Source organism: Myxine glutinosa, chromosome 7 (genome assembly GCF_964187855.1).
Source record: "Myxine glutinosa chromosome 7, kmMyxGlut1.1, whole genome shotgun sequence".
In the NCBI taxonomy this organism is placed as follows: Eukaryota; Metazoa; Chordata; class Myxini; order Myxiniformes; family Myxinidae; genus Myxine; species Myxine glutinosa.
The window spans coordinates 109,681,494-109,700,843 of record NC_136267.1 but is presented as its reverse complement, the minus strand read 5'-3'; the positions used below and the strand labels follow the sequence as shown (position 1 = coordinate 109,700,843).

The 19,350-nt window shown below is 41.7% G+C and overlaps 1 protein-coding gene across 4 annotated transcripts in view; it reads left to right on the top strand.

Moving 5' to 3' along the window:
- Positions 1 to 18,628, top strand: part of DDX42 (DEAD-box helicase 42) — a 126,425-nt gene extending 107,797 nt beyond the window's left edge. For all 4 annotated transcript variants that reach the window (XM_078782113.1, XM_068123080.2, XM_068123083.2 and 1 more), the window contains 9 exons: positions 5,916 to 6,015; positions 6,125 to 6,172; positions 6,379 to 6,476; positions 9,094 to 9,370; positions 10,345 to 10,446; positions 11,747 to 11,871; positions 13,360 to 13,470; positions 14,472 to 14,585; positions 17,842 to 18,628. In XM_078782113.1, coding sequence (XP_078638239.1) covers positions 5,916 to 6,015; positions 6,125 to 6,172; positions 6,379 to 6,476; positions 9,094 to 9,370; positions 10,345 to 10,446; positions 11,747 to 11,871; positions 13,360 to 13,470; positions 14,472 to 14,585; positions 17,842 to 18,189 — 1,323 coding nt within the window. In that variant the 3' untranslated portion in view covers positions 18,190 to 18,628. The remainder of the gene's footprint in view (positions 1 to 5,915; positions 6,016 to 6,124; positions 6,173 to 6,378; positions 6,477 to 9,093; positions 9,371 to 10,344; positions 10,447 to 11,746; positions 11,872 to 13,359; positions 13,471 to 14,471; positions 14,586 to 17,841) is intronic.
- Positions 18,629 to 19,350: the final 722 nt, after the last annotated feature.

Here is a 19,350-nt window from a genome sequence, read left to right as displayed (position 1 = left end):
GGAAACTTCACAAATCTGTTCAGCATGTCAGTCTACTAAAATCTCCTTTTGGAATTTGCGATAGGGCATGTGGTTTGGCAGATATCGTTAATTAAATGAAAAAAAAATTAAAAAAATGGATATCTCTTGAATCACTAGTACCTCAGACCGTGAGTTGGTAATAATTTATATAATTCACACAGTGCAATACGTGCAGGCCGCTCCACGGAGCGACCTTGGGGGCTTATGAACGAGGTGAGGCGTGACACACATGTGTCTCAGCATACCTCAGATCAAGTTTGAAAACCAGCATCAACCGTGCATAAATTTGCATATTCGATCATTTTTGACAAAGTTATGGCACTTTGAACTTTGGTAGGGGACATGTATTGCAGCGCAATACTCAGAATGCTTGTTTTTCAAGATATTCCGCTCACAAGGTTCAGACATACATGGCGGTGGCCATCTTGGATTTTGACGTGGCGACCCAATTTTCAATAGCGTTCTTCCTTATGCGTAGATACACCCACACACCAGATTAGAAGTTAGTAGTTCGTTTATTAGTCCCCTACCGGTGTACACTGGAGGGGACTATAGGTTTGCACTCCGTCCCTCCGTCTGTCCGTCTGTCAGTCCGTCACGCAAAGAACAGTTTTCCGGACTTTTTTTCTACACTCTTAATGCTAATGATTTCAAACTTGGTACATGGTTTCCTCATGATAAGTTACAGATCAAGTTCGAACTTCACGACGTTTCGATCATTTTTGACAAAGTTATGGCACTTTGAACTTTGGTAATTTCCCCAACAGTTTTCCGGACTATAATTTGGAGTGCGGTTAGTCAAAGCTGTTAATATTCCTTGTTTTAACTCCAATTTACATTCTGTTTCCACTTTTAGTGAGAAGTAGGGGTCTGTGCAACCAATCATAAACTTTATTTGGTGCAAATTGGATAATTTTTAGCCGAGTTACCTCAGACCGTGAGTTGGTAATTATATAATTCACACATAGTGCAATACGTGCAGGCTGCTCCATGGAGCGACCTTGTGGGCCTATTTTAACTCCAATTTACATTCTTTTTCCCCTTTTAGTGAGAAGTAGGGGTCTGTGCAACCATTCATGAACTTTATTTCGTGCAAATCGGATAATTTTTAGCCGAGTTACCTCAGACCGTGAGTTGGTAATTATATAAATCACACAGTGCAGTACGTGCAGGCTGCTCCATGGAGCGACCTTGCGGGCTTATTAGTCCCCTATCGGTGTACACCGGCGGGGACTATAGGTTTGCACTTCGTCCCTCCGTCTGTCAGTCTGTCAGTCTGTACTTTCATCACGCAAAGAACAGTTTTCCGGACTTTTTTTTCTAAATTCTTCATGCTAATGATTTCAAACTTGGTACATGGTTTCCTCATGATAAGTTACAGATCAAGTTCGAACTTCATGACGTTTCGATCATTTTTGACAAAGTTATGGCACTTTGAACTTTGGTAATTTCCCCAACAGTTTTCCGGATGACAGACTGCCGGTAGGGGACATGTATTGCAGCGCAATACTCAGAATGCTCGTTTTTCCTCTGTTCCTTATGACACCAGCATCACACACACCTAGACAGAAATCGCGCATTTATAGCACTAAATAAAAGCGACCGGAACAAGCCATTAAACAATACCGTTGGCATTGCCAGCCGCGACATCGCAACACAAGCAGGCAGGTCTGGGAGTCCACGCCCTGAAGACCAGTGATTGGTCCGGGATTGATTGGCGCAAGGACTGCTAAGATGGGACTATGGGATTGGTGGAGCAGGCACGGATGACGTCAGAGCCCTGAGTATAAAAGAACGCTCTCCCTGACATTTTGTCCTCTTGGCTGTCCCTCTTGACTTCCTCGCATCTTCTGGCTTTGGCGGTGAACGGTCACAATTTGATATCTCGCTCTGCTTCGGGAGTTCACGGCGAGTGGTCGTAATTCATAGCGCTCCTGCTCGAGGGGTATTATTTGACGAGCGGGGTCGAATGGAACGGCCGCGGCCTGCTCGCTGCGCGCTTGACGGCCAGAGGAGCGAACTGTGCACGGAAGCCTGGTTCCCGCTCGCGAGCTGCGTGGCAAAGCGTGCTGTTCCCACCAAGGACGCGGGGGTTTGGACGATTCCTGACGAGGTTCAAGAGCAGATCAGAGCTAAGTGTCCGCAAAATAACACGAATTTATTTTCGTTCTTTTATATTTCCCTTTGTGTGTAATCGAGTCTGTGTGGGGATGTCCCATTTAGGAATCATAGTTTTTTTTATCATGCATTATTTTGTTACCGGCATTTCTTTAATAAAGCCGGTATTTTTGTGCAGTAAATCCTGTGTCGGGTTTGAGTTAATTGACTATGCAGGTGCGAAGACTGCCGGTGGACCCGTGAAGGTAAGCGCTCGCGGCTCTTCCCTCCCACTCTTCCCCCCTTGCATATAACGAAGGTCCGCCATTGAATTGAACGCCTTGGAGTTAAAGCTCGTTTGGTCATCCATGTCACCCTGCGGTGTTCACCACAGGGTAGGCCCACAACAATATCTTCCATTTTCTGCCATGCAGCTCTTTCACGAGCCTTTCACAAAAATGTATTAACCGCCCATTGTAAGCTCACATGTTCGATTTAAAATGCATATGCACTGTCACAGAAGCCCCCAGCAAATACAAGGAGATCAGCTGAATGACTGCTATAAGAAATTACAAACCACACTGGACAGCAACAGCGTTTTCAAGCCTTGAAATAAATACAAGTGGCTCACCATCAGACCAATGGAGTAAATTCAAGAATTAAGTAGTCAACATCTCACATGAACTTGGTGTTTCCAAACAAGATGGAAATATCATCTCTTCTTTTTCTTCTTCTTTAATGGCTACCATTATCCCACCTTTCCTGTGGGGTCGGCCAGGGGCAGCTTGGCCTGGGTCTACACGAACCAGCTGGTCAGGCCTGACATTCGATTGGTTGGGGCAGGAGTTTGGAATTTGGCCATGGTGCCGGCGATAGCTTGCCTTCTCTTTTATAGAAATGTCTGAGATAGAAATACTCTTCACGAAGGCCACCATGGGATCTTTATTGTTCACCAATGAATGCCAGCACATGGGACACCCATTTAACGTCCATCTGAAGGAAGGCACAGGCATTGATGAATCACCCTGCCTGTGAAACACCGGGCTGGCAGGTTATAGCTGGGTTGGGAATCGATCCCAGGCTAGACAGCTTGGTGGTGAGTGTGCATACCTCTAGGCCATCCTGTCAGCCCAAACAAAGACAGAAACTGCTTCAATAAAAACAACACAGAGATCAAGGAAATTCTGGAAGAAAAGCATTCGACATTCAAAGCCAAACTTAAACATGAGAAGCCAGCCACAGAGCAGGATATGAAATTTATTGAAACCACTACCAAAGAGCGATCCGTTGTAAGCAGGATCGATGGTGGTAGGACCTTGCAATAAAGATTGTGACATGTTACACTAACAATGAAATTAGACGTCTTTTCTAGCAGGTGCCGATCTTTGGCGGTCATAAAAATCCACGTCTGCACCCAGTTAGTAGGAGGGAAGGCGTCCACCAAGTACATACCTCTCAGAGTGGGATGAACAATTCTGTACCCTGTTGAATCGGCTCCATTTGTGTAGCGCTAAGCAGAAGAATTGCATTTCCACCATGCACCTTTGCTTCATTATGTGGTAGGGTATGGTATCATGAGGGGCTTACTGTCAATATTATTTGTATCCATTTACATCAAGTCTTGTCTGACTTCGGGTGATATTCCTGATCATATTTCTCCAAACGTCCCTGTCCTGCACTGCTTCCCAAAACTTTGGCAGAGACAGCTGGGTTGTAGTCTTTACCCCATCCATTCGGCACAACCAAGGTCTGCCTCTTCGTCTTCTTCCCTCAATCATACCCAGCATGGTTAACTTCTGCAGACTTTCGTTTTCTGCACATATGATGTGTCCAAAGTATGACAGTTTCTGTTTTATCATCAGCACTTCTCGTGTGCATGGTGGTCTCATTTCTTCAAGCACTGATTTGTTTGTTCTTCTTGCAATCCATGGAATTTTAAACATTCGTCTCGAACTCCAGATTTCAAAACTGTCAATCTTCTTCCTTTTTTTCTTCTTTTTCACTCTCCATGACACATCCACACATTGCAAATGAAAATACCCGAGCATTCACCAGTCTCCTCTTGGTTTGTTATGTTACATCTTTGTCTTTCCAGGTCTTTGTAAATTCTGACATTGCTGACCCCCCACCCCCCAACCAATGCTAACTGTCGACTATTAATTTTTCCTCCACATTCTCCACTCACTTCAATATTAGAACCCAGGAAGATGAAACTTTACACTATTTCCACGTGATCGTCTCCCATTCTGAACACGTCGATATTCTCCGTTAAGATTTGTCTTTTTCGGTTTCAATAAAAACCAGCTTTTTCACTTCCCTTCTTCCCCGTGTCTGTAGCAATTTCATCAATTCCACTTTACTTTATGCCAACAGAGTGATATCGTCAGCATAGCTTACATTGCGGATTTTTTTTTTGTGATCGCTTCCTCCAAGCCTGACTCAAGCCTCATGTCATCCAAGTTTGATTTCCTCATGATGTACTAACTATACAGATTGAACAAGTAAGGGGAGAGAATTAACCCCCTGTTTAACACCTTTTCCAATTCCAAACCACTCTTATGATCCTCTGATCTTACTGAAGCTTCCTGTTTAGTTACAGGCTTCTTATCAGACATATCATGTGCTCTGACCTCCCCATTTCTCGAAGTATAATGCACATAATTTCATAATCAAAACCATCGAAGGCTTTGCTATATAATCTACGAAACACTTTCCTTTGATATTCTCTTGCTTTTTCCATGATCCACTTCAGATTTATGATTTGATCTCAAGTACCTCTTCCTCTTCTGACACCTGCTTCCTCAATGGGCATTTATCACTTAATGAAGTCTTATATTCTGTGTTGAATGATCTTTTGTAATTTTTTTTGATTCATGTTCAAAATATAACATTCAATTTAAATAAATTGTTCCTCGATCATAAACTGATAAGATGGACAGATATGAACCAGTTGCTTCACGCACTTTTTTGCTTCATGTGCACGGTATACAAATAGGGGGAGGGGGGAAATATTGTAATCGGATCTGTCTGTCTGTCTGTCTGTCTGTGTTCGCACGTCCGTCATGCTATGTCCTAAATGGTTATGCAGAAATTCACCAAATGTATTTGTTATAATCACCACATGGCAAAGAGGTGCGAAAGCATCATCATTTTTTATTTTGAAGTAGCAGATAAAATATATTGATGTTTTATTTTTATGACGAGTAACGTGATTGTTTATTTATTTATTTATGCTTATACAAGTTCAGAGTGTTACAAATGTGAATTTAAGAATCAAATTCTCTGTAATTACATCACTCATTGTGTCTTTCACATGGTAGGTCTTTGAAATCAGATTTGAAGTTCTGGAAAAGTTATTGAACATTATCAAAAACACAAAAGTGTGGGAACCCAGCGTGCAGTGTGATGATAGCAGCTGAGATTGTTTGGGATGTTTTTATGAAGTTAAAAAAATGCAAACAAAGTTTTGTTCTTATTTTGTGCATAAGGTATGATGTTTATCCATTGTACCTGCTGTGGTAAATACAGTACAAAAGGGATTTTAAATAAGAAGATGGCTATTAAAATGAAATATAATTCTAAAGATTTTAGGTACCATGGCTGCTTATGAATTTGGGACTGTATCCTGAGTCCTGATTTATTCTGTCACAAAAGATTGTCACACACTCACTGGTTCTCTCATGGTGTTGTTTGTTAATCGAGGCTTTTTGTTTTTGGAGATCAATTGCAAACGTCTTGTACCTAACTTTATTCAAAGGAGCAAATTATGAACTTTGTTGTAACGTTGTACCTTCTAGGGCCGTCTCATTGACCACGTTAAAAGGAAGTCAACAACGCTTCAAAGGGTTACTACCTTGGTTTTTGATGAAGCCGACCGCATGTTTGACATGGGATTTGGTGAGCTATTAAATATATCATTTTAGCGCTGGACTTTGGTAAACAAGGTGTTATTGACCAGCTGGTGTTATTAACTAGCTTTGTTTTCTTTTTTTCTTTTTTTTTCTAGAATACCAGGTACGCTCTATCGCTGGTCACATTCGACCCGATCGGCAAAGTAAGTGCAACGTACACTGTCTGATGTCTATTTTCTCCTGTATTTATTTTTTATTCATCAAGTATTGTGTAAAATGTTCTTCTTTTATAATCTCACAGTAAATGCATTTTGTTTTTGATGAGCTTGCAAAAAATGAATATGCAACATTATCATTGCACTAAACAAGTGACGATGGTATCGTGATGCGACGCGGTGTTTTATTACAGCTCTGCTGTACAGTGCTACATTCAGGAGTAGGATTGAGAAACTTGCCCGAGACATTCTCATCGATCCCATCCGTGTGGTGCAAGGAGACATTGGTGAAGTAATTCTCACACCACCTGGCTCCAGTGGCCACAAAAGCACGTACTTCTTAAACTCTGGGTATTATCAGAAATGTCAACATGTCAGGATACGGACACTTTGAATTGTTACAAGGCCCAGTGGTGAGGACACTGGACTGGCATTCCAGACATTCAATATCCAGCTGAACAGGCAGTGTTAAACTGGATTTAAGCTCTTTGAGAAATTTGGAAAACTTTGTCTGAGGATTTGTCCAAATTTATTTTTCCTGAGTAACAATACAATGGAATTGAAATGTGATATATATGTTTAAACGATAGCAGGTGAAAATGCTGCTTTAAAAATCTGAATATGGCCAAACAACCACGGAGATTTGTAAAACATCGATCTCAAAACATAAACTGATTTTGAAATACAGTACCTTTGTTCATTGTATTGTTCCTATGTTCTGGGAACACCATCTTCCATAACGTCTGCTGTCCATTTTCACTGTACTCGAGATGAATACACTTGTACTTCCTTGGCCATCTTTGTCAGCCCCTTCCTGGTGCTCGCCTTTTGTTTCTGTATGGATCAAGGTATCCAATATTTTTGGTCTTGATTCTTCTGTTCCTTTTAGAAGAAAATAAGTTGGGTCACCTGATCAAGATCGTATTATTTAGACTTTAGTAAACCATCAAGAACATGTTTACAGCTGTAGCAATAATTAAATTGGGAGTGCAACACTGCGAAGATGTACCAAATGGCCTCATATCCTTGTTTAATGCCGTCCAGCATCGTGTGACCACTTGTTTAACTCGGTATAGTCCTGCAGACTGTGGGCACTTCGTAATATGAATTTCCATTCTGCATATACAATATTTATGTACAATTGGTTAAAGATTCACAGATGCAAGCCAAGCTCTACCCCTCCCTCCATCGAGGGGGGCTCCTGACATACGATGCTCAATCTCCCAAAGCACCATTATTTGTTATTTGTGCGTCAATTTGAATAATAATTTCAAGTTTTTATTTTGACATTGACCTTCCACATGTGAACATAACGTAGTTCAGCAGATTTCAGTGAAATTGGCCCAGTGGTTTAGAACTTATTAGGAACTAGAACAGCACTCAGTAGAGAGCATACCTCCGCCTGGTTGGCCATATCACTCATTAGTGAAGAATCACTTTAAAAATTAAATAATTCTCATATCCGAATCCATATTCAGATCTTCACCAAAATCGAATCGATTCTTCCTTGTCACACACACAACCTGTCCAACAAGTTTCGTCCAAATCCATCCATAACTTTTTGAGATATCCTGCTATGTATCGTTTTTGGCCGATCTCCCAATGTTCATGGTGAAGAATCACTTAAAAAATTAAAGAATTCTCATATCCGAATCCATATTCAGATCTTCACCAAAAGCGACTCTATTTGTCCTTGTCAGACACCCAACCGGTCCACCAAGTTTCGTTCAAATCTGTCCACAACTTTTTGAGATATCCTGCTATGTATCGTTTTTGGCCCTATCTCCCAATGGTGAAGAATCACTTTAAAAAATTCTAGTAGCCGGATCCGAATCCGGATCTTCACCAAAATGCAATCATTTCGTCCTTGTGACATATGCTACATCTCTGTCAAATTTTGTCCGAATCCGTCCACAACTTTTTGAGATATTTTGTTCACAAACAGACAGACAAACAGACAGGGGTGAAAACATAACCTCTATCCACCTTTGGTGGTGGAGGTAACAAACAAATAAACTCCCTCGTATATGGAGATGTTGGCCCTCACACTTTAAGAAAATCCATATTTACCAGATCTCCATTTCAAAATTAACACGAATGTCAGCTCGGCTTATTAGATAGTTATCTGCAAGTGGCAAGAAAAGAAAAGAAACACAAACACAGATTTATTTTGTTGCTTCCAGTACAGTGTGCATTGTTGATTTTTAAGGAGTAGACTTAATTAAACGCCTTCTTTTGAATGAGCTTTTTGGAGGAGAGAGGAGGGGGGAGGAAACCCGCAAATAAGGCGTTTAGTTGGGTCGGGTTAATGGGGAGAGAGAAAAGATTGCAGGTGGGGTTACCTTTTATTTGTATTTGACGAATGACAGCTTGAACCCTAAGGAATTGGACAATTACCACATTGTTTTTCGATTGTTTATAAAATTCAGGTGGATTACTACTTGCCGGCACCAGTGCATTCGTCTTATTACATACAATTCAAGAAGTGGTTGTTTGTTTTTGTTTGTGGGCTTTGTTTTGTTTGTGGATGGGTTTGTTTGTTTATTTTTGTTTGTATGTGGGTTTGTTTGTTTGTGGGCTTTATTTTGTTTATGGGTAGGGTTCTCTGTTTGTTTGTTTATGTTTTTGAATATGTTTGTCTGTTTATTTTTGTTTGTAGGTTGGTTGGTTTGTTTGTGGGCTTTGTTTGTTTTTGAGTGTTTTGTTTGTTTTTATTTATGGGTGGGTTTGTCTGTTTGTTTGTCAGTGGGTTATTTGTGATATAAACTTTCAGCTGTGAAGACAAGTTAACCATTGTCTTGGGATACAGTGACACTTCCCCATAGTTGGGAGAATTTTAGGGCATGAACCTGTGTTGCTCTACTATTGTTAGTGCATTAACTTTGGTTATTCATGTATGGCCTGTGCAGGCCAACGAGGATGTGACACAGATTGTGGAGATACTTACGGGACCATCCACCAAGTGGGCATGGATCTTGCGACGTCTTGTCGAGTTCATGTCCTCTGGTAGTGTGCTCATCTTTGTGACACGAAAAACCAATTGTGAGGATCTGGCCAAGAGTTTGCAGCAGGAAGGATATATGGTGGGCTTGCTGCATGGAGATATGGACCAGAGTGAACGAAACAAGGTCATCTCAGACTTCAAGAAGCAGATAATACCTGTGCTTGTGGCAACCGACGTTGCTGGTGGGTGATCTGTTTGAGGTCACATCAATTAATTAAACTAGTCCATGTAACCATTTTGTGTATCATTGAAAAATTGCTTTAAGTAGTCACAATGGCATTAAATGTTCCCTGCATGACCATTAGACTGGCTATAAACGAAGAATGGGCTGATCTCCATATCATGTGAATTTATGCTTCAAGTATTTTTTGGGTTTTAACCCTTTGAGTACGGATGACGTCCAGTGCCGCAACCCGCGAAAAAGTTTTGTGTATGGATGACGTTAATACACGTCATCGACTATACCTATAAATTGAAAGCCTGGTGTTGGCTTAGCGGCTAGGGTGCCGGCTTGGGATCCGAGGATCCTGGGTTTGAATCCCGGTCGATCACTGAATTAACGCCAGGTGGGTTGACTCAGCCTGTCATCCTTCCGAGGTCGGCAGATTGAGTACCAGTTCACTGGTAGTCCCATGTTTGTCACAAGAGGCGACTTACAGGGTTGGCGGCAGGAAGGGCATCCGGCCATAAAACATTGCTTCAAAAAGGGGACCACGGTGCCCAAATAAGGCCAACCCCTGCTCTGCGGGGGAAAATGGCCTCCAAACGTAGTTCTTTCTTCTTCTTTGACTATACATATAAATAGATCATCAGTACGTAATTGCATTCCCGTACCAAAATGCCAAATTAATCCGGTACCGGGGGTATTTTTATCAAAAAAAAAATCCCGTACTCAAAGGGTTAATCATTGCCTTTATTCCAAATTTTTTGCATGCACTTTAATTGTTTCTTATCCAGGTTATAGCCCTTCTGAGATCATATTTGCCATTTCACATGATCGTAATTTGCATGTTTGCAGTTGTTTTCTGTGAAAAACCACTTTATTGTGCATTTTATATTTGGACCACATAAATACAAAGCTGTTTATCATGTAATTGTGGTGTTTTCCGTATTTGTGTGCGGCGATGATTTCCTGTGCACGTGTGTGCGTGTGCAGCTCGAGGCCTGGACATCTCATCAATCCGTACTGTCGTGAATTACGATGTGGCTCGGGACATTGATACACATACACACCGCATTGGCCGGACAGGAAGGGCAGGTACGGGAGGATGAAGTTAATTATCTTAATTGACCAGGTAAACATCAAATAGTTCCTCCCCCTCCACCTTTCCGTATCCATCAAGATAGAGGAGGACAAATTTACCCTTGTGAAGAATATTTAACCTGTGTTGCCCAGGTAAAAAGAAAATTGAAAAACCCTCTGCCACCACCACCAGGCGGGGCTACATAGTACACATTTACGTAGATAATCTACGCCCTCCTCTAGCCCCACACATCCCCGTGTGAGGCCGTGGCTACATAGCATATGCCCCCCCCCCCCCCCCACCTTCCCCTCCTCATACAAAGGTACCCTGAGTCTGGTGTTTGTAAAGTTGTGGCAGTGCATATCACACATACAAACAGAGAGAGAGATTTTTGCCTTTTATAGGTATAGATATTCATGTATGCTCATAAATTATATTCAATTTCCTAATCTTGGGCGAATACCAAGAAATATTATCTCACAACTCTGCTCTCAGCTGCTTACCCAATATACTGCACCTATATTTCATATCCTCGGAATAAACTTTCCCTAAATAATTTGCTCTGAAGTGTACCACAACCAACGTATTCCTACCGTGACCCGATACGATGTCATTTAACCTTCCTTCATTTTCATTTAATGTCATTTAACTCCCGCTCCTCCAAGACTACACACAATGTCGATGATCCTTCCTGCTGAATGAAGAAGCTACATATTTAATAGTTTAATTGCCAACAAAAACGTCTCCATGGCCTCATTACTACCTATCTCTATTACTGCACCCTCACCACTTCCTGCATTTGTTACCGCCTCACCACTGCCTACCCTTGCTACCACCTCACCACTGCCTACCCTTGCTACCCCTCAACACTGATTGCCCTCAATACCCCTGATAAGGTATTCAAAAGTTGAACAAACGGAGAGGGGGCACCGAAGATACCGCTTTCCTGGGGCGTCATTTGATCTCGGGCCAGCCCTGCTTGTACATACCAATGTTGCAGGGATAGGGGTTTTACCTGTATACTACTGAGGTACATTCCATAAAAAATTTACAATTAAAAAAAACATTGAATAAACTGTTTTTCTTACAATTAAAAAAAAAAATCTTAACATATGTGATTCATATTTATTCATTGTAAGCTTAGTGTCGATTCAAAGAGTGAATTATCATGTTAGCAGATGTTTTAAACTTTTCATTTCCATTTGTGTTGTTGGTGTACCATCACCCAGTGTATAAAACAACTGTTGCTTTGATGAACCTTTTTGTTTTCTAATATAGCTATTGAATGATCGAGATGTCCTTGCTGTCACCCAGGTGAGAAGGGCGTTGCACACACGCTTATGACCAGCAAGGATGTCAATTTTGCTGGAGATTTGGTGCGAAATTTGGAAGGAGCGAACCAGCATGTCCCCCGAGAGCTGATGGATTTGGCTATGCAGGTGATTTACGCAGGGGGCTGGTTTCCCAGAGCCCCACGCTGGGAGGCCCCCGACGGCCAGTGGGGGTGACATACTATATGACCGACTGAAGAATCCATTCATTACATCACCCAGTGTATAGAATGAAAAATGTGATGGTGTTTTCATCGACTGTATTTCAATTTTGGTTTCTGCAGTCTGTTACTGCGATAACTTGTGCACTAGTGATGGGATTTTGTCTAAAGTTGGTACAAGTATTTATTATGATGCAAAGATGAACTGATTAGATTTCTGCGTTAAAGGTCAGAGGTCATGTCAGGTAAAATGTGATACATGAGAACAGCTGAAGGGATTTAGATCAAACCTGAAGATGAAGATGTAATAATGTGGGAGGAGGCATACTATTCGACATCGCGACATAAGTTGATACAAGTCGTGACGTCGAAGAGTGCCGTTCTGGTTTTTAATGATGCTGACACATCCACACGTAATCGATTTAGCGATCTCTATTTGTCGGTCGTAATTTTTTTTCTCAAAAATGACACACAAATCATCAATCGAGCTGATGTTATTTTATGGCCTACCAAGGCAAAGTTCTTCTTCTTTTAGGCATCGACTTATCATGGCGACATGTTTCATACTTGCAACTGGCAATGACTGGTGCATCGCCACTGCTACTGAAGGCAAAGTTAGCCTGAAACAACTAAACAAAATGATCAAAGTGGGGCAGAAAAACGGAAAAAAAATAGAAGCAGAGAAGAAATTGCATGAAATTTTATATAAACTTACTAACTTCTTCAAAAGTAAAACTGAGAACGAAGCAGTAGCGCCGGCAGCAGCAGCGGTCATGTTAGCGCTAACAGTACAGGTGAAAACAGTTCTACCATATTAACCTCATTTTTCCTAGTTATAGCTGGAGTATGTTGTTTTTCGAGCCCAACACAATATACCCACACTGAGATGCCAAATGAATCTGAAGCCATTACATTCCTATTATAATATTAATATTCTTTTCTTTTTTTTTTAGAATATCTCCAAGTTTTCTGTATTGTTTTGGTGAATATTGTAGGGAATAAAGTCAAATCACAAACTCCGGTGCATTATTGAAGGGACATGCATTGTGAAAATCAGGTGCTTTATTCTTGTTCAGAGTGGGTTGGATGGGAATAAAGGAGGTGTGGGGGGCCCCCATCCTTGACTTTTGCTCCAGACCCCAGAATCACTAAGACCGTCCCTGGTTTTATGTTGTGTGTGGAAGTAGTAGTCTTGGTGTAGTGCACCTAGCTGAAAGAATGCATCAATAGATTGTTTCACTGGATTGGAGTTGATATAAGGCCATTTATTTTCTTTTTTTTATATGCAATTGAACTTTGACATGTGATGGATTTGTGGTGTTGAAGCTTATATACTGCTGTGGCAATGTGATTTAAGATTGAAGATGCAGAATGGCTTGTTTTTCAAACAAGTTGATGTTGTTTTACTATGATGTCCACTTTTTCTGATCCACAGAATCCAAAGTTTAGGAAAACCAGATTCAAGGGTGGGGGAGGCAGAAAGCCCAACATTGGTGGGGGTGGACTTGGGTATCGTGAGCGTCCTGGTCTTGGTCTGGAGTCTCCTGTAAGTGCAAGTTTATCACTTGGTTACACTGTATAACTCTCGTTGTCATGTATACATGCTTGGAGTAGAGGGGGTTCGGTTCCAGGTTCGGCACACGTGAGGCCCTGTTTAACAGCCGTACAAGGGACAGAGCACACATTGATGCATCGTCCTGCCTGCGACACACCAGGATGATAGTTTATGGCTGGGTCCGGATTCAAACCCATGCTAGCCGGTGCATACTTCTCGGCTATCCTGCCTACTCATATTGTGTGTTAATTATGTACTACTGGTAACACCCGCTCTCTCCAGGAGTGAAGTATTGTGTCATTCCATCCGGCAGGGGTCAGAGGGTAAACCACTTGCACTATTCCACGTGTAAATAAATAAATACAGAGAATTGCTAGATTTTAGTGTGATACACCCACTTTTGTTTGTGATTGTGGCCAATGACAGTTGTACCTTTCAGTAATAAACAATTCTATGAATGCTCTTTCTTTGACAAAAGGTTCAAGCCCCCCATTGCCTCCCATCCCCCTTTTAATAATAATACTTGGTGCTTTTAATAACAAGCATTCTGAGTATTGCACTGCAATACCTGTCCCCTACCGGCATTGGGTAGCACTGTCATAGAAGACAGTATTATGACTTACCGCACTCCAAATTATAGTCCGGAAAACTGTTGGGGAAATTCCCAAAGTTCAAAGTGCCATAACTTTGTCAAAAATGATCGAAACGTCGTGAAGTTCGAACTTGATCTGTAACTTATGAGGAAACCATGTGCCAAGTTTGAAATCATTAGCATTAAGAGTTTAGAAAAAAAAGTCCGGAAAGCTGTTCTTTGCATGACGGACGGACTGACTGACTGACTGACTAACTGACGGACAGACGGAGGGACGGAGTGCAAACCTATAGTCCCCTCCGGTGTACACCGGTAGGGGACTAATAATACAAATGCATGTAATGGCCAATGTCCATCTCCTAACAACTTTTCCACCTTATGCTGTCTCTTATTTCTGCAGGCCTCTGCTTCTGGTGCAGCAAATAGCTGCAATTTGCAGAGTGGATTTGAGGCTTCTCATCCATCATTGGGTGCCATGGGGGAGCGTATAAGCTCAATGCGTGAAGCCTTCCAGGTAATTTTGTTCTCTCCACTATCAAAAATGGGAAATACAGGGACATACATGGTACAAGATAGCATTTCCCATTGTAAACCATCATTCTGTAGTTTAATATTTCAATATTAATGCTTATGCTCCCTTAATAGTAAGCTTGTTTTGGTGGTGGACAGATTTAATAATACAATAAGTAAGGTAACTTGCTAAAACCTGAACAGCTGATTCTTATTAATTTAATAAATTCAAGCATTTATTTTTAAAGTTACAATAACCTGTTTGACATCTGCAGGTACGAATTATATGGGTGTGGGTCATTTGCAGCACAAGCCTTGCATCTTCCCCACCGCCCTCCCGCACCATTCCCTACTCCCAATCTTATCAGGATCTAGGTTAGGTCCCACTAGATTGTGAACACGCATTTAACCTTTTTGGCCTAAGTCCTTCATGCACCGACTAGCAAGCCTGAGATGCGACTGAAGTGGGATTGGGCAGGAATTTGTAATTTGTGCAGCGTGTCACTGATTCGTGATTACTCGCCTATTCTTTGTGATTAACACCATGGGATCATCAATATCCATCAGCTGATGCTAGGAGACAGAACATCCTGCTTAATGTCCATCCAAGGAATGGTGCACTTTGTGATACAATTCCATGCCTGTGAAGCACTAATCCAACTGGGAGTCAAACCCAGACGAGACAGCTCTAAGATAAGTGTGCTATCTCCTGTGCCATAGTCAGAAATACACACACACACACACACACACACACACACACACACACACACACACACACACACACACACACACACACACACACACAGTCGTGGCCAAAAATATTGGCACCCTTGCACCTTTTTCAAATAACACTAAAAAATAAGTTGAAATTCACATAGGTCTTTGGTCTCCACAATTCTTTATTTCACTGTTAATATAACAGAACCTTTGTTTTTGATTCAGAACTTAATATATCCTTTAAAATCAGTAAAATAAAAAGAAATGGTATTGACAAAATTACTCACACCCTAGACATAATATTTGGTAGCACAGCCTTTGGACAAAATAACTGCAGTCAAGCGCTTCCTATAGCCATGAATGAGCTTCCGACACCTCTCTACTGGCAGTTTGGCCCACTCTTCTTGTGCCGACTGCTCCAGTTCTCCCAGATTTGAAGGGTGCCTTCTCCCAACTGCTGTTTTCAGATCTCCCCAAAGGTGTTCAATGGGATTTAGATCTGGACTTATTGCCAGCCACTTCAGAACAGTCCAGAATTTTGTCTTGAACCATTCCTGAGTGCTTTTGAAGTGTGTTTGGGGTCATTGTCCTGCTGCAAGACCCATGACCTTTGACAGAGACCCAGCTTTCTCACACTGAGTTGAACATTGCGCTCCAAAATGCCTTGGTAATCTCCTGATTTCATGATGTCATTCACACATTCAAGGCACCCAGTGCCAGAGACAGCACAGCAACCACAAAACATCACTGAACCTCCTCCATGTTTGACTGTAGGGAAGATGTTCTTTTCTTTGAAGGCTTCATTTTGTTTTCTGTAAACATAGAGATGATGTGCTTTACCAAAAAGCTCAAATCTGGTCTCATCTGTCCACAGGACATTCTCCCAAAAGGAGTTCGGCTTGTTCAGGTGTGTTTTGGCAAACTCCAGTCGGGCTTTCTCATGTCTCTCTCTGAGAAGTGGGGTCTTTCTGGGTTGGTAATCTTTCACCCTTTCATTGAGTTGGTGACGGATGGTGCAAGTTGAAACTGTCGTACCTTGTGTTTGAAGCTCAGCTTGAATCTGTTTGGCAGTTGATTGAGGTGCTTTCTCCACCATTCGAACAATCCTTCGCTGCAATCTTCAATCAAGTTTTCTCTTGCGGCCATGGCTACAGTACCATGGACCTTAAATTTCCTGATAACATTGCGTACGGTGGACACAGGAACATCAAGGCCTCTGGAGATGGACTTGTGCCCTTGAGATTGTCCATGATTGGCTACCATCTTGTTTCTGACCTCTTCAGACAATTCTCTGGTTTTCTTTCTTTTTTCCATGCTCATTATGGTACACACAGTGACACAAAACAGCAGAATGACTCCTTTTTTCTATTCAAACTGGTTGAATGAGTGATTTTTATATTGCAGGCACCTGCAATTCACCACAGGTGAGTTCAATTCCAAAGTAAAGGAGAATCCACCTGCTGGAAATCTAGTTATTTCTAACAACTTCTAAAAAGTGCCAATCATATTGTCCAGGCCATTTTAGGATTTCTGTGTGGAATAAGCTAGGATTTAGTAATTTTTTCAGCTTTTTTTGTTTTGTTCCACTGCAAACCAAAAAATACATATGTGTATACCAAAACATTTTTTGATTTCAACAATTTTCTGGAAAAAATGGTGCATTATTTGAAAAAGGTGCAAGGGTGCCAATATTTTTGGCCACGACTGTACATACATACACAAATACATGCATATGCATGCGTGCACATACATACATACATATGCATGCATGCACATACACACACACATGAAGGTGGATAATTTGAGACCTGGGAGGGCTCGTTCCACCTTCTGAAACCCGTATGTGGAGATAACAACCAATGACAGACACAGACACAGACACAGACACACACACACACACACACACACACACACACACACACACACACACACACACACACACACACACACACACACACAGACACACACACACACACACACACACACACACACTCTCTCCATTGGCTTTGTTTGTGTTGAGTGTTGATTGGAAAGGTGGGGGTGTTGTCTTCAAGTGTTACATAATATCTTGGGGGGGGGGGGGGGGTGGAGTTTGAAACTAGACCCAGCTGTCCAGCAGTACAATTGAACTTGATATTGAACTGAATAATTGATATTGAACCAAACCATGAAGACCCATGGAAATGAATTTTATAATTAATACCTTCAACAGCAAGGATGAGGGAGTTAAGTGGATAGAGGAGGCAAAAAATATATATTTTGTGTTGCAGGTTGTGACCACAGTGCAGTCATTCGTGTTATACATTTACTGTTACCGCATTTACATTTTTAAATTAGAGTTGTATGGGTAACAGAGTATACTTGCTCTTTGTGTTCTTTGGTAGGCCAACTATAGGAGTTGTTATCAGTGATTATACTTTTGATGGCTTGAACTAAGCAGTAATGGGTTGTGACCAATGGCAAATTGCTTCTCCTTATTTCTGTATACTATTAAGCTGATGCATTGTACGTTTGTTTTCCTTTCGCAACTGTCTCTTGGGCAGGCACAATACCGGTCACAGTTTGTGGCAGCAAGTGCAACATCTGATAGTGCAAACAAGGGAAACTTTGGCTGGAAGAGTGCTGGGAGCCTGCATATCATACCCTCCGGTTGTCCTGGACCTCGAAGTGGCTTCCAGAGTGCAGGGGTTCTTCAGACGGTACCGTCAATAGCCAGCCCGCCGCCAATAATAAGCCCACCACCAATAACCAACCCTCCGCCAACAATCAACCCGCCGTCAAATGTTGTCGAAAAACCCAAAGAAAAGCCAAATGAAAAAATTAAAAACAAAGATGGTTTTGCTGTGCCTGTAGATCCGCCCCGCCGTAAGAAAACGAGATGGGATAACTGAAAATGAGGGTTTAAGATTGGATTCTTTATTTTCTGCAAAATTGTTGTTTGAAAACTCTCTAAATTGTTTTCTCTTTCTCCTTTGGACGTATATATGCATTTTCAAGGTGTATTCTCCTACAGTTTCTGTATGTTTAATTTTAATAGATGTCACGTCCCTTTTGCTGATTAAGAGAAAGTAGAACATTACCCTATGAACAATAACTTATGGTGTTGTCTTTTTTATTTTTTGCTTCACAACTGAGAAATTTAAATGGCCCGCTTTTCTCAATGTTTTTATATGCTACATTTGGTTTTGCCAAATTGTTTCCCTCCCCAAGTACCTGAGACCCATAAAGGAACATTGTATCTATTGTGTTGCATTTTGAGAAAACTGCAAAGGAAATTTATTGTTAAGCATCGTCAATTGTAAAATGGCATGAAAAGATTTTCAAAAAGTACTGCTTTGTATTTTTTTTTTGTTGTTGTTAAATACAGCTATTTAAGCTCATGGAAGAAGCAGAACTACAGAGGGCAAAGGGTTGCCATACAACAAGTGGGGCAAAGGCGGAAACGTGCACAAGCACATATGGATGCACCACAGCACGAGAAGAGTGAAAGGGGGAGGTATCGGTGGTTATTGAAAAGTTTGGAGGTAGAAATGGGATGGACCGTGTGGGGCTGGTGGGAAGAGCATGTGACAACAGACGCGGGAAGATCGTTCTACATATGATAGAATCGTGATACTAATTAATGGCTATAAGCATTCCGGTTGCACTTCAGGAGGGTAACAAGGTAATCAAATGAAAGACCAAATGCTGCATTGGAATTATCAGAGGGAACCTGAATAAGCAAAGAGAAAAGATGGAGAGTCATCAGGAGGAACCTGGATAGGATTCGTGTTTCACCCGAATTTTGTGCTTACCATGACTACCAAGCCTGGTGTTGGCTTAATAGATAAGGTGGCTGGTTTGTGATCTTAGGGTCCTGAGTTCGAGCCCCTGTCGAGCCGTTGAATTAACACCAAGTGGGTTGACGCAGCCTGCCATCCTGAGGTCGGCAAAATGAGTACCAGCTTACTGGTGATGGGGGCGTTACATCAGCGGCACAGCCAGACCCCCAGAAAAATGATGCAGCCTAGCAGCCACAGGCTGCATACAAACCTCCCACCACCGCTACCAAT